Below are 16,429 nucleotides of genomic sequence, written 5' to 3'. Positions count from 1 at the left end.
CTGAATGGAAACAAGTCCCGCAGCAATGTTCCAACTAGATGTCGACCGATTAATCGGCATGGCCGATTTCAAGTTTTCATAACAATCAGTAATTGGCCTTTTTGGACACTGATTATGGCCGATTACATTGCAATCCATGAGGAAACTGCATGGCAGGCTGACCACCTGTTACGCGAGTGCAGTGTCAAAAGGACCTTGTGGCTGCAATGAGTCAAGGTAAGTTGCTAGCAAGCATTAAACTTATCTTGTAAAAAAACACAATCAATCTTCACATAATCACTAGTTAACTACACATGGTCGATGATATTACGAGGTTAACTAGCTTGTCCTGCATTGCATATAATCAATGCGGTGCCTGTTTATTTGTCGAATCACAGCCTACTTCGCCAAACGGGTGATGATTTAACAAAAGCGCATTCGTGAAAAAAGCACATTCGTTGCACGAATGTACCTAACCATAAACATCAATGTCTTTCTTAAAATCAATACACAAGTATATATTTTTTAAACTTGCATATTTAGTTAAAATAAATGCATGTTAGCAGGCAATGTTAACTAGGGAAATTGTCACTTCTCTTGCGTTCAGTGCAAGTAGAGTCAGGGTATATGCAGCAGTTTGGGCCGCCTGGCTCGTTGCGAACTGTTTCTTCCTAACAAAGAACGTAATTAATTTGCCAGAATTTTACATAATTATGACGTAACATTGAAGGTTGTGCAATCTAACAGCAATACATAGACTTAGGTTGCCAACCGTTCAACAGGATACGGAATGATTCCGTATTTCACTGAAAGAATGAACGTTTTGTTTTTCCGAAATGATAGTTTCCGGAATTGACCATATTAATGACCAAAGGCTCGTATTTCTGTGTGTTTATTGTAATTAAGTCTATGATTTGATAGAGCAGTCTGACTGAGCGGTGGTAGGCAGCTGCAGGCTCGTAAGCATTCATTTAAACGGCACTTTACTGCGTTTGCGAACAGCTCTTAGCAATGCTTGAAGCACAGCGCTGTTTAAGCCTATCAACTCCCGAGATTAGGCTGGCAATACTGAAGTGCATATAAGAACATCCAATAGTCAAAGGTATATGAAATACAAATGGAATAGAGAGAAATAGTCTACGTGTCATAATTCCTCTAACTACAACCTAAAACTTAACTGGGAATATTGAACCACCAGCTTTCATATGTTCCCATGTTCTGAGCAAGGAACTTAAACGTTAGCTTTTTTTACATGGCACATATTGCACTTTTACTTCTCCAACACGGTTTTTGTGTTTAAACCCAACTCAACATGTTTCATTTTTTATTTGAGACTAAATAGATTTTATTTATGTATTATATGAAGTTAAAATAAAAGGGTTCATTCAGTATTGTTGTAATTGTCCGATTTTTTTATCGGTATCAGCTTTTTTTGGACCACCAATAATCAGTATCGGCGTTGGAGAATCATAATCAGTCAACCTCTAGTTCCAACATCTAGTGGAAAGCCTTCCTAGAAGAGTGGAGGCTGTTATAACAGCAAAGAGGGGAACAACTCCATATTAATGCCCATGATTTTGGAATTAAATGTTTCAGCTTTTGGCCATGTACAGTACTCCTAAAACAAAATCAAACAATACCACAAACATGCATCTAAATATATCCACGTCTACCAGAGGAGTTATTACAATTATCTCTTGCACACATTCAACCTTAATCAAACAAAAGGTTCTCACTTTGGGTTGATGATTCATCTCCAACACCCATTTCTTTTCATATTGCATCATCAGTTTTTTAATAGCACCTATGACTCCCTTATTTTGTTTTTTGTACAACTGTTCAGTCACTGTTGGAAAAGGTCGGACATTTCAGTGGCCCAGGCTCCCCCTATCGATAGATCCCATTAAAAACTTAGCTGGGTATTCTGGCAATTGGTATATCCAACAGTCTATTCCAAAGTCTCACCAAATGCCTTCCATCACAGCTCACAGGGTTCCCGGCCCATGTTCCCAGTTAAGGTGCAAACTTGTCGATACCTAAAAAATAACGTGCTGCTCTGTTTATAGATGTTTGTTTTTTAGATGCCTCTTAGCACCCCACATTCCTGCTGAAAAGTCCAGAACAGGACATGCATGTCTGATACAGTTTGGAATACGTGGCATGATCAATGTCTTTGAGTGTGTTTTTGTTGTCCCTACTACTCCAAGAGCTCTACTTGCTGAGTCGGCCAGGGCACATATAGAAAGGTCATATGTTCAACAAAATAAAGACCTAAATATTTATAATTGCTAGTAAACTCAAGAATTTCTTCACCAAAACCAAACCGAAAAGCACTTATCTTAGTACCTGGGTTTGTAAAATGCAATGTCTGTGTGGGTTTTCTGGTTGATCATTAGTCTCTATCTTTTCAACCAGTTGACTGTACATAATGCAGTATTTCTGCAGGTCATGTTCAGTTTCTGCCATCAAAATAATGTAATTAGCATGTAAGAGGATACTTAGCATTTCATCATATCTTACTCCAATATTTAACTAATTTATTTAGCTAAATCATTCATTAACATAGCAAACAGAGGCGGTGTTAAGGCGTCTCCTTGTTTTACACCTGAGTGTGGGAAACCAATCGGTAGCATATTCATGACGCTGGGACAATTGTGCGCCGCCTCATGGTTCTCTCGGTCGCGGCCGGCTGCGTTTTCAGGCAACGTCTTTTTATAAAATGATTCCTCAAAATATTCCATTTTTGTTATCTGAGAACAAACTAGCCATCCTTTTCTCCCACTCATGAACTACCTGTGTAATCAGAGTTCACCCTCCCCTGCTCTTCCCTGACTTCCATTGGAATTTTCTTATGTCGTTTTGGTCCTAACTTATTTATTTTGGTTCCAGAAGTGAATGTTTCTTGTCTGTATCTACTCAAGATGTAATAACTGCACTCTCTGATATCTGTTTGAATAGGCCAAGTCTTTTATCAAACACATGTTGTTTTTCTCAACTCATCATTCCAATGAGGCCTTGTTCGGCTTGTAAACTTTCCTGGACTTACCCTATCACCAGCAGTCTACCAGGTGACGCACACTCACACAAAACACACGTACACGCTATCTTACACACACACCCACATCCTTGCTATGGCACCGATAGACGTTGCATCTCTGCTTCTAGCTCCTAAACAATTTTGCAGTATTGTTTTTGTTTTTTCTTAGATTATTAGCCCAGAATGTTTTTTTTTCTATCATTACATATAGCCGGAAATCAGTTTTTACAAGCATTTCGCTACATGCGCAATAACATCAGCTAAATATGTGTATGCGACCAATACAATTAAATTTGATTTAACACCTCAGTCACAAACACGTACACACACACTCACAAATATTGTATTCCCGATGTGGCTCATAGTAATATTACTACTACTGTACTTTGTATTTAATTACACTGTTTCTACACACTGCATATTTATCTACTTGATTCTTGACATAGCTCACTAATATATCTACTGCTGTACGTATCATTCTTAGTATGTCTTGTGGAAATTATTTTCGGTGTACATAGTGCTTTCAGAAAGTATTCCCACCCCTTGACTTTTTCTTACTGCCTGAATTGCAAATGGATTAAGTTGAGATTTTGTCAATGGCTTACACACACTACGCCATAATGTTTATGGAAATGTTTCCAAATTTAAAAATAAAGCTGAATATTCTTGAGTCAAGTATTCAACCCCTTTGTTATGACATGCTTAAATAAGTTCAGGAGTAGAAATGTGCTTAACAATTCGCATCGGTTGCATGGACTCACTCTGTGTGCAATAACGGTGTTTAACAATGATTTTCAAGCACAGATTCAACAACACAGACCAGGCGGGTTTTCCAATTCCTCGCAAAGAAGGGCACCTATTGGTAGATGGGTGTGGGGAAAAAGCTTAATTACACCTAGTCACTACAAAGATACAGGAGTCCTTCCTAACCGCTCAGGGATTTCACCATGAGGCCAATGGTGGCTTTAAAATAGTTTGTCTGTATGAGAACTGAGGATGGATCAACAATATTGTAGTTTCTCCTGAATACTAACCTAAATAACAGTGAACAGAATGAAGCCTGAGAGGTATATGATTTGGAGTCTCATAGGGCGGCGCACAATTGCCCCAACATCGTCCGGGTTTGGCCGGGCTAGGCCGCCATTGTAAATAAGAATTTTTTTCTTAACTGACTTGCCTAGTTAAATAACAAAATTACCTGAACCATTTTTTTTTTATGAGTCAACCTATCAGGGTAGTTACAAACAGCACAGGAATTTAAATCAACATGTATTGATCACATCTTTACTAATGCTGCAGAAATGTGCTTGAACGCAGTATCCAGATCCATCAGATGTAGTGATCACAATATAGTAGCCATATCTAGGAAAACCAAAGTTCCAAAGGCTGGACCTAATATAGTGTATGAGGTCATTCAATAAGTTTTGTAGTGATTCCTATGTTATTGATGTAAAGAATGTCTGTTGGTCCGTGGGTTGCAATGAGGAGCAAACAGACACTGCATTTGACACATTTATGAAACTGCTTATTCCAGTTGCTAATAAGTATGCACCCATTAAGAAAATTATTATAACTGGTAAATCCCAGTGGATTGATGAGGAATTGAAAAGGTGTGTGGTTGAGAGGGATGAGACAAAAAGAATGGCAAAGAAGTCTGGCTGCACAACTGATTGGCAAACTTATTGCAAATTGAGAAATCACTTGACTAAACTGAATAAAAATAAGCAGAAACTACACTATGAAACTAAGATAAAGAATGATAGTAAAAAGCTTTGGAGCACCTTAAATAAAATTCTGGGAAATAAGGCAAACTCAGCTACATCATTAATTGAAACAGATGGCTCATTCATTACAAAAACTGATATTGCCAACTACTTTAGTGATTTTTTTCTTTTTTTTCTTTGGCAAGATTAGCAAATGTAGGCATAACATGCCAGCAACAAATGCTGACACTACACATCCAAGTATATCTGACCAAATGATGCATTGTCATTTTAAATTCCTAAAACTTAGTGTGGAAGAGGTGAACAAAAATATTGTATATCAACAATGATAGGCCACCAGGGTCTGACAACTTGAATGGAAAATTACTGCGGAAGATATTGGCACTCCTATTTGCTACCTCTTCAATTTTAGCCTACTAGAAAGTGTGTGCGCTCAGGCTTGGAGGGATGCAAGTCATTCCACTACCTAAGCATAGTAAAGCCCCCTTTTACTGGCTCAAATAGCCGACCAATCAGCCTGTTACCAACCCTTAGTAAACTTTTGGGAAAAATGGTTTGACCAGATACAATGCCATTTTACAGTAAACAAATTGACGACAAACTTTCAGCATGCTTATAGAGAAGGACGTTCAACAAGCACAGCACTTACACAAATGACTGGTTGGCTGAGAGAAATTGATAATGTCAAGATTGGGGGGGACTTTTGTTAGACTTCAGTGCTGCCTTTGACATTATCGATCATAGTCTGCTGCTGGCAACTTATGTGTTATGGCTTTACACCCTTTGCCATATTGTGGATAAAGAGTTACCTGTCTAGGAATTCCCCAAGGCAGCGGTCTAGGCCCATTTACTTTTTCAATCTTTACTAATGAATTGCCACTGGCTTTGAGGAAAACCAGAGTGCCTATGTATGCGGATGACTCAACACATGTCAGCTACTACAGTGACTGAAATGACTGCAAAAGTTAACAAATGGTTGCAGTTAGTTTTAGTGGTTGGCAAGGAATAAGGTAGTCCTAAATATTTCTAAAACTAATAGCATTGTATTTGGGACAAATCATTCACTAAACCCTAAATCTGAACTAAATCTTGTACTAAATAATGTGGAAATTGCGCAAGTTGAGGTGACTAAACTGCTTGGGGTTATGCTGTATTGTAAACTGTCATGGTCAAAGCATATTGATACAACAGTAGCTAAGATGGGGAGAAGTATGTCCATGATAAGGTGCTGCTCTACCTTCTTGACAGCACTTTCAACAAGGCAGGTCCTACAGGCCCTAGTTTGGTTTCACCTGGTCAAGTGCCACAAAAAAGGATTTAGGAAATGTTTTAATTGGGGCAGCACAGGTAGCCCTTGGATGTACACAGAGAGCTAATAATAATAATATGCATTTCAATCTCTACTGGCTCAAAGTGGAGGAGAGATTGACTTCATCATTGCTTGTATTTGGGAGAGGTATTGACATGTTGAATGCACCGAGCTGTCTGTTTGAACTACTGGCACACAGCTCGGACAACCATGCATACCCCACAAGACATGCCACCAGAGGTCTCTTCACAGTCCCCAAGTCCAGAACAGACTATGGAAGGCACACAGTACTAAATAGAGCCATGACTACATGGAACTCTATTCCACATCAAGTAACTCATGCAAACAGTAAAATTAGATTTTTTTTTTTTTTAAGATTTAAAAATAACATAATGGAACAGTGGGAACTGTGAAGCAACACGAACATAGGCACAGACACATGCATGCACACACACAATAGCATACACACGATAGCATATGCACTATACACGCGTATACATGGATTTTGTACTGTGTATATGTGGTAGTTGTGGAGTAGGGGCCTGAGGGCACACAGTCTGTGAATGTATTGTAATGTTTTTAAAATTGTATAAACTGCCTTTAATTTTGCTGGACCCAGGAAGAGTATGGGGATCCATAAGAAATACAAACAAGGCACTAAAGTTAAACTGCAAAACATGTAACAAAGAAATTAACTTCCTGAATACAAAGTGATATGTTTGGGGGTAAATCTAACACAACACATTACTGGGTACCACTTCATATTTTCAAGCATGGTGGTGGCTGCATCGTTATGGGTATGCTTTTCATCGGCTAGGACTAGGGAGTTTCTGGGGGATAAAAAGAAACAGAATGGAGCTAAGCACAGGCAATATCCTAGAGGAAAACCTGGTTGTCTGCTTTCTAACAGACACTGGGAGATATTCACCTTTCAGCAGGACAATAACCTAAAACACAAGGCCAAATATACATGAGATGCTTACCAAGACAACATTGATTGTTCCTGAGTGGCCTAGTTAGTTTTGAATTAAATCTGCTTGAGAATCTATGGCAAGACTTGAAATTGGCTGTCTAGTAATAATCAGCAACCAAATTGACAGAGCTTGAATAGTTTTTATAAGAATAATGTGCAAATATTGTACAATCTAGGTGTGCAACGCTCTTAAAGACTTACCCAGAAAGATTCACAGCTGTAATCACTGCCAAAGGTGATTCTAAAATCTATTGACTCAAGGGTGTGAATACTTATGTATATTAGGTTTCTGTATTTAATTTTCAATACATTTGTAGAAACATTTTCTCTGTCATTATGGGTTGTGTGTAGATCAATTACATTTTGAGTTTAGGCAAAAACATAAAATGTGGAAATTCAAAGGGTATGAATACTTTCCAAAGGCACTATGTATAAGTTGCATTTTGATTACCGTTAGTGCCATTTGGGATTAATCCAATTTAACAACCCAACTTTCTTGATTTCAAATTTTTTTTGTACTTGTTTTTACTTGTTAATTATTCGTGTACTTGTTTGACTTTTTCCTGCATACTTAGGAGCTAGGAACATAAGCATTTCGCTGCACCCGCTATAACATCTGCTAAACTGTGTGCGCGACCAATAAACTTTTAGTTAATTTTATTCAGGTGTCGAAGGCGGCTGGATGATGTGTGCCGTGGGCTTTGTGAATGATTCATGTAAGACCTTTAATAACAGGAGAGTCTAGGAGGTCCGCACTCGACACTGAGAATCCAGGATGAGAGGTATGAGAGGTGGCAGCAGTAAGCCTGGGAGGGAATGCTCTGTGCCCCTCATCTACCTCGCACCATCACCCTACTGCATTCTTCACCCTGTGGTACCGCCAATGCAATAACCTGGCCCTACTGGCGAGACGCAAAAGGAGAGCAGGGATGGATGTGTGACACAGAGAGGGGTAGATAAAGGGAGGAGTTAGATGGAGGAACTGGGGGAAGGAAGAGGGGATGAAAGGAGTAAGATGAATGGAGGTTCGGACTGGGAAAGGGGGAGAGACGGAGGGAAAGGGCTGTTCTCGGAGGACACAGTGAGGTGTTTGCTCTTCCTGAGATGGAATATTAACATCAATTATGGGCTTGGATAAATCTCAGGGTGCATGCTTGTCTGAATCATCAGTTTGCCTGGGGGTTATAGACCCATATTCCATACCTGTCACATTCATTCTTCTCATGTCTGTAACCATACTGAGATACCCAGAGCCGCAGAGCTAGGTCACACAGAGGTCGTAGTTCAGTTCTCTGACAATTACTGTACTGTAATATAGACATATTGTTACTAGATTGTGAAAAGCCCCTCAGACCAGAGATTATATTTCTATGACTGTAACCACCTTGTACCTTTTTTATTTCCACACCAATGCCCTCTCAAATTGGTTGTAAACAGGATTTATTATTTCCTACAGATATCGTGTCTCTGCATAAACGCTGACGGAGAGGAATATAGGAATATTTTAGATATCTATTCTGATCTTAATTGCCCTTTGTTGGTGTACTATGCATTCTCTTTGCATTAGATTTAGAATCTGCCTGTTCATCACTGTGCCCTCTCTGCATACAGCACAGCAACTGTGCCTCGTTCTGTCAGGTTGCAACATAAGAGGAACGCCATGGTTACTCCATAGCAACTACTGTTTCTTCAATGATATTGTTTCTTCAACTAGACATGGTTTTACTAACAAGGTGGTGTTCCAGATTTGCAGCAATTATCCACCTTGTTCTTGTCACCTCTACCATGGCATTGACAGTCAATTCAACTCTTCTGAGTATCTGAATATTGATGTGACGGAAGTCTGTGCTGAGCTCAAGTCCATAACTTTCTTCTGGATTAGTGCGGCCGCTCTTGTGCATAAAGGTTTGTGTGTGTGTGCGTGCATGTTTGCAGCCACTGGTGTTCATATGTAATGCAGGCTGATTATCTCCGTTTACCTGTCTTCCAGCTAAACCACTGGAGCCTAGAGGGAGAAAAGGAGGATAGCTAATGATGTTAACGAGGCTAGCGGTCTCTTCCCCCCCCTTAACAATCTCCTTAATTAGCGTGCTAGTCACACTGCTACACAGGACCCATTACCTCAGCTGGAGCTGTCACAGGCTGTGTCAGGACCAGCACTGATGGAGCTCCTCTACCAGATAAACACACACACACACACACACACACACACACACAGGCACTCCCCTGTCGGCGGTAGAGTGTGTATTGACATTTGCCTCTTTGGTAATGCACCGATAGCCACCCCTGATTGGATGGCGACTTATCACCCCCGTGGAGCTCTGCGTCAGTGCACACGTCAGTCCAGACGTGCTGGGACCAAGGACAGATTATACCCTTCAATTTTGGGTCCAATTATTCACTTCGTTATAGTTCGGGTACCTGTACATGTTGGTCATGTCATACTAAATATGCACTGGGCATTATGTGTGAAGGCAGAAGTTATGAAATGAGACACCATAATGAACATCGGTCGTGCACAGGAGGATCACCTGCTGGGTGTCGACGAACAGTTGGCGATTCAACATGATGGCCGATGTTCTGTGGTCTGAGGCGATGGGATGGCCAACCGCTCATTATGGTGTCTTGTCCTTTACAGTGCTCAGGTGTGAAGTTCCTCTCTCTGCCTCCCACTGTGCTGCCATAGGCTTTTTAGTATTGCTTCAATCAGACAGTCATCCTCACAGCTCCTCTGCAAGGTATGAACTTAAAGGGCTTTGGATCTCCGGGAAGAATGCTGCGTTGGCGGCAGGGTTGTAGTTCTCTCCCAGTCGTGTCTTTAAATGGATTTAGCTGTCGCCTGATTTCCCCTGAATGTTTTATTCAACAGTCTGTTGTCTTATCTGTATTTGAGGGCTCAAACACTCCGTCTGGAAGGAAGGATAAGTTGGACTAACTATGTATCACTTTCTTCAACCACAATAAACCTTAAACAACAGTCTTATCTTGATAAGTACTATTCAAACCTGTTGATTGATCCCACAACATACTCTATTAAGTATAAACGTTCAAGTTTGAATGATTAGCTGTGGAAGTAAAAAAACATGTTTTTTATTTTGTCAGCCAATGTTTCACCTCTTTCCTCTGTGTCTTGGTCTTTCCTGTGATCAGCTCTGTACATCTGCTCCCATCTAGTATTCTAGCCAGCTGCTGAGTCAGACAGACAAATCTGCTATTCGCAATGTTTTCCCTCTGCTCGTGTGCTCTGTGTACCCCGTGTAGCTCACAGCAGCTCTGTCCCTGTGCTCTGTAAAGCTTGTGGCCCCAGGTCGAGTCTATGGTAACTTTTTCCGCCCTCTCGCTTTTCGCCCCTCCCTGTGCTGTACTTAGCACTGCTTGCTCTCTGTCCCTGTCCTTGTATAACCCATGGTCTCTAGTGTACAGCAACTCTGTTCCGGCTCTCTAGTTAGCCCTGTCCCTGTATAACCTATTGTATAAACCAGCTTTGTCCATACTCTGGTTAGCCCTAAGCTCTGTCCCTGTATAACCTATTGTGTAAAGCAGCTATGTCCAAACTCTGGTTAGCTCTGCCTTCTCTGGGCCCCGTCAGTGAGGCTGATAGGTAAAGGTCAGACTGAGTCTGTGTCCCGTGGTGAAGGTGTCATCATGATTAAGCACTAGTGACATGGCAGTCAGCTGGCTACCCACGAGAGCCTCTTGCCACTGTCATGTTGGCTAGGTTTGGAAGAGGAGAGAAGGATGGAGAGTGGAGTGAAGGGTTGGGTGGGTGTGGAAGATTGGGGTGAGAGGAGAACGGGAAGGGGATGTTTAGATGTTGGCTGGAGAGGGGAGGATGGAGACAGAGGGAATAGGGCTGTTTGGGTGGGTGCTTGGCTCTGTTTTGGTCAGAACATTAATCACAACCTTGTCAAGTGACAAATAGATGAGACAGAAGTCCAGGGAGCAGCCGGAGCCTGTGAACGAAATTGGCTGCTGAATTGAGGCATGCCATGTGTGTCTGACTTACGGCTGCCATTAAACAGACAGCTATTACTTTGGAAGTTTAGATGACAGAGCGGAAGGTTTTATTGATGTGTGGAAACATACTGACTGGCTGGAAAGTTCACAGACCTGCCTTTTCAACTGAATGATTGTGTGTGTGTGTCTTACCGGTCTGTCATAACCTGATGATGTGGGTGTTCTCTCCTCCAGTGTCTGGCAGTGTGGGAGACCTTCCTTCTCTCCCAGAGAACAGAACCCAGCGAGGAGACTGACAGAGACAACACCCCCTAACCCCCACGATGCACTTCTTCTCTATTACACAACCCTCTGCCCACCACCCCCTATCCAGAGGGCACAGCCAAAGACATCTTCCAGCACAACCTGGAGGACTCCTGGAATTGAACCCTAATCATTCCAATGAAGCTTCACTTTAAAGTCACTTTAGCACAGACTGTGATAAATTTGAGAGATCTTTAAATATGCATGATCAGCCAGCCGCTGCCTTAGGGCTTCTGTATGTACAGCCCTGGATCTGAGGGTAGATATACTGAGTACACTGATGGATCCACCATGATTTTCATAGCAATACGATGACATACTTTACTTGTTTACCTGTTTTACAATGACTCACTATGGTATTTTGATAACAGAAAATAAACTAGAGTGCCACATTTTTGTTTTTTACTATACACATTTTTCTCTTTGTAAAGCTTTAAATTGGGTTTTTAAGATGTTGGCATAATAAAATGGATTGCTACATTGCGTTTTCTCAGTGCATGGTGTTTTAATGGAGCCTAAGCTATTGGCTTGTAGTTAGTCTTTACAGCGACATCAATGTTATTTTCATGTAGGTGCTTTTCAAGATATTACGATCTGCGACGCTTATGACAAACACTGCCGTCTGAGAAGAAAACCATGCTAAACTTCAGAAAAATGCGTTCTTTTCCATTGATCATGAAATATAATGCATAATACATTTTCACATCAGTCTCGTTACATCAAACCAGAATCTCTACTATAAACGTCATAGTGCAAATTGTAATCGAAAATAGTTTTTTTGTGGCTCACGTTTTGCTTTGTCAATTGGGGGGATTTTCATGCTGTACGTGTGTGAGAACGGACAGTTGAGTAGAGATACATGTTCCCTGCTTAACTAGGTTACCCACTCTAAAGGCCTAATCACATTAAACATTAAAGAACCCTCAGAATAACAGTGCCCTGAAATTAGGCCCTTCATCCGCCCTTTATCTGCACTTTATTGAATATAGAACGAGCGGAAAGAAAAGCACATGCTTGTTAAACCAAGAGCTGAGCTATAACCAGAGGTACTTCCCAAATGGCACTCTATTCCCTATATAGTGCACTACTTCTGACAGGGCTCTGGTCAAAAGTTGTGAACTATAAAGGGAATGTGGTGCCGTTTGGGACACATCAGAACTGGCGTCAATACAGTGTTACAAAGCATCCCATTAGAATATAATATTAGATTGCGTGTGTGTGTTAATCAAGTTTAAACTATGGACCATGTTTGGCGATTTCTCATGGACTCCTTTACCTCCACAGTTCCAGCTGGTTCCTTTGATCAAGCCGTTCTGAATAACTAATAGTTTACCCCTGAGGTGAGGAGGACACATAATTTACCACCTCAACAGACAACCTGCACCTGAAATGGCAACCTATTCTGTATTTCGTGTACTACTTTTCACCAGGACCCATAGGGCTCTGGTCAAAAAGTAGTGTGCTACATAGGGGATAGGGTGCTATTTAGGATACACTTAACCAGATTTCGTTCTCTGGCTATGCTGTAGTGAACGCTGGCCCTGCCATGTGGGTATGAATATTCCAGTAGTTCAGAAGAACTTCCATGCGAGGCTGTGAGCAAGCATGGTAGTATGGCAGGGCTTTCCAAGATTCCCGACTGCCTGCCCCACTGCCAGGTCAAACAGAGGGGTGCAGGGGGAGTCTTCCTCCATTCGCTATCTGATTCAACATTAATCAAGATGGAGACACAGGAAGCTGATGAATGAATGGAGAGGTTTAGCTCTTTTAGTATGTGTCCGTAATGGCAACCTACTCCTTTTATAGTGCCCTACTTTTTACCAGGGCCTGTAGAGATCTGGTTTAATGTAGGGAACTATAAAGGGAATCGGCTGCCATTTGGGACACAAATGTAGACTGCTAATGACTGAGGGATGGATGTGTTCAAGTTTCTTTGCCATATTTAATGGATGCATTGAAAATCTTACTCATTCAATGATCACATAACAACCATATGAAATATAGGCTATAAATATACCAGTGCAACAACCAGCAATGAAATCAGTAATAAAACCAACTAGCAAAAGAATAAAGCTGGTATAAATCAAACAATGCATTGACTGGAGGGCTTTCTCACAGAGACGGTGTTCAATAAACAATACTTTATCTTTTTGACATATACGCCTCTCAGAAGACATCATCTGTGATTACGCAATACAAACATTGACATTTTTGCTTTGGGGAGAGCAGAGATGGGCACACGAACACACTGTTTTAGACAGTTGGTGCCCAGAACAGTCACGTAGTTACTCCTAGTGAAAACATTTGCATTTGATTTATACAAGAGGGCTATAATGGCAACAGGAGTGCCTATCATCACCAGCATCAGGTGTGCTACAATGTAGGCTGCTGAGGGCAGGATGGCTCATACAGTGATAATGCCTGCAATGGAGAGAATGGAATTGCATCAAATCATGTGTTTGATGTACTTTATACCATTCCACCTATTCCGATCCAGCCATTACCACAAGCCCGTTCTCCCAAATTAAAGTGCCAGCAACCTGTGGTGTGTACAGTTCCAGAGATGGATAGTTAACACATATAGAGGGATACAGCCCAGTTGGCGCAGTGTAACTCACACAGTCATTAGAACGTGCACTTGCCTCTATATCTAGCACTTCAAATAGCTTAGAGCTTTCAGTGGTGGTGAGGTGAAAAGAGAGAGGGAGGTATAGCTTACCATACACTACTGAATGGATTTTGAAGCTCTCTATTGCGGTGTTCATGAAAAAAAGAGTCTTAGGGGAGTGGGGAAGGCAGTGGGAGGAAAACAGAGAAAACAGAGAAAAAACAGACAGAAGGAACTTGTATTGTTCCATTTCATTTTTTGTCTTATTAAAATACCTGCACCAGCCTCTCTCCTCTCTCTCTCTGATCCCTCTGGCTCGGAGCGTCAAGCCAACTGTAACTGTGGCTAACTTCCTGGTTTCTGTTGTGTGTTGCGGTAATTAGAGTGGTGGGTGTGAAATTGATGCATGGCAGTCGCTGGCAGGCATCGTGGTCATGTCAAATCCCTGGAACGCTCCAATGTGCAGACAGCAGGAGAATGTTATGACAGAGAGACAGAGATGGGCTCTGGCAAAGGACAGCCTAAAGGGGGGGAAAGGTAGAACCTTATATTTTCTTATTTATTTGTCTATTTTGGTCTCTGGATGTAATTTTTTCAATATGTCAAAATATGCCTGTATACAACATGATGAAGCAATGGAACATTTCACTTCTAGGAACTAAACACTTAGTCATTTATCTCATCTAGTCATGTTATCGAAATAAATCATAAAATACATTTTGTGTGCTTTTCATTCAGTGCTGACGTGGAAAAGTATAGCAGATGTTCTAATGTGATCAGAATATTAAATCTTGGTCAGTGTACAGAGTTTGTCCTAAAGGCATAAGACCAGACTCCATCTGACGTAATAGGACATAATCAACTGGACCCACTAGGCACATGATGAAGTCCTGCTGTATTTCCACTGTGATTGGTGTCGCTCTGATTTTCTTCAATGAGCTTCTATTAGACAGCGCGTGCGTCCCAAATGGAGCCCTATTCTCTATAGTGCCATTTGGTACAAGCCCACTGAGTCTGGGTAACCCTGCCTTCTACAATCTGATATCATCACAGATTGCTCGTCTTCTCTAACCATTTAGTACAAATACCAACACCAGGAGAAAACTATTGGTAGGCTGTTTAGCATTATAAACAGCTTTTTGCTGTTTGTAACACACTTCCTTAGAATGGCAGTCAGCCAGTTAGACGAGGTTTTAGACCAGAGAAGCGGTTACCAACACAACAATACAACCCTACACCCGTGGTAGCCATTGTGAGGACAATGGAGAAAGTTTGGCATATCTGCTATACATCTACTGTTCACATTCAAGTTTAAATTAAATGTTGAGGAGCTGTATTCAATGAATGAGCAAGGACTTACAAGGGATAAAGATAGTATTTTCTCACATTCTGAAAATAAGCTTCTGAGTGTTCTGTACTTGAGGTGTTTCCAGAGGTGTTTCCAATGTTTTCATAGCACTATTTACAACAGCATCATCTTGTTCAAAACCCTATGTTGTTCACGTGACATACTTGAAGACTTAACTGCTGGGATGTTTTGAAACCTAATTGACAGGGGTTTTCAGAATGCATTTTGATTGTGGCGCCTCCTTATCTTTCTCCATATCCCTCTTCTCAGAAAAGATGAAAAGAGAGAAGAAGAATCCTCTGTGCAGCGCTTGGGAGGGTTCCGAGCCAGATAATGGACCCAGCGGTAAGTAATCAGAGTTTTTCACTCAGTCACCATCATTCAGTCTCAGATCATAACAAACCTCAATATCCTGATTCCAGCCTTTGCCTTTCCTGGAAGCGAAGCTGAACATTGTGTAATGGCAAAGCGCCATAAAACCAGAATAAAAGGAAAACACATCATCGTGTTCAGTAAATGTAACATGAATGGCTCATAAAGGTAGTCAACAGATGCCGACAGATGTCCCCATGTTTTTTTTGTATCTTGTTTGTGTGTGTGCCCGCAGATGTGTGTGCATGCTCGTGCGTGTTTGCGTGCATGTTTTTTGACTGATTGACGTCCCTATGACACTCTTATTTAATGTGGCTCTGTGTATGAACAGCAGGAGAGAGTGCAATAGCCAGTACTGTGTGTGTGTGTGTGTGTGTGTGTGTGTGTGTGTGGGGGGGGGGGGGGGACAGAGTGACACTGTGTGGGTTGGTTCACCTGCTGGGATAAATGATACTGTGGAACCAGGAAGCAGCTATTATGAACAGAAACACCCATATTGCTGTGCCTGTACATGTAGCAACATTCAGAAATACCAATATTAGAGATGCTGCTTCAGCCACCCTGCAAAACTCATCTTGACCTTCCAGAATACAACAAACACGTTTTCTACTGCCAAGGAGGTTCAAGACTTCTTCTATAAGCACATCAAGCCCAACAGACAAAGGGATGAGCCGACAGATTTAGGCTAACCCCAATTTGGCTGGCTCAATATTCAGGTATGCTATCCACGCACAATCACGCAGCCTAGCTTATGGCTGTGACGCAGCCCTCAGCATAAGACAATGATGAGGACACCCCCTCAATGGGGTAAAAGGAACA

At 41.4% G+C, this 16,429-nt stretch overlaps 1 protein-coding gene across 3 annotated transcripts in view; it reads left to right on the top strand.

Annotated features, from left to right (window-relative positions):
- The window catches only part of snx7 (sorting nexin 7), a 39,258-nt gene extending 27,493 nt beyond the window's left edge, over positions 1–11,765 (top strand). For all 3 annotated transcript variants that reach the window (XM_055881408.1, XM_055881407.1, XM_055881409.1), the window contains one exon: positions 11,214–11,765. In XM_055881408.1, coding sequence (XP_055737383.1) covers positions 11,214–11,294 — 81 coding nt within the window. In that variant the 3' untranslated portion in view covers positions 11,295–11,765. The remainder of the gene's footprint in view (positions 1–11,213) is intronic.
- Positions 11,766–16,429: the final 4,664 nt, after the last annotated feature.

The sequence above is a fragment of the Salvelinus fontinalis genome, chromosome 25, assembly GCF_029448725.1.
Source record: "Salvelinus fontinalis isolate EN_2023a chromosome 25, ASM2944872v1, whole genome shotgun sequence".
Classification (NCBI taxonomy): domain Eukaryota; kingdom Metazoa; phylum Chordata; class Actinopteri; order Salmoniformes; family Salmonidae; genus Salvelinus; species Salvelinus fontinalis.
Note: the sequence above shows the minus strand (reverse complement) of the source record. Positions and strands in the feature narration are given on the sequence as shown.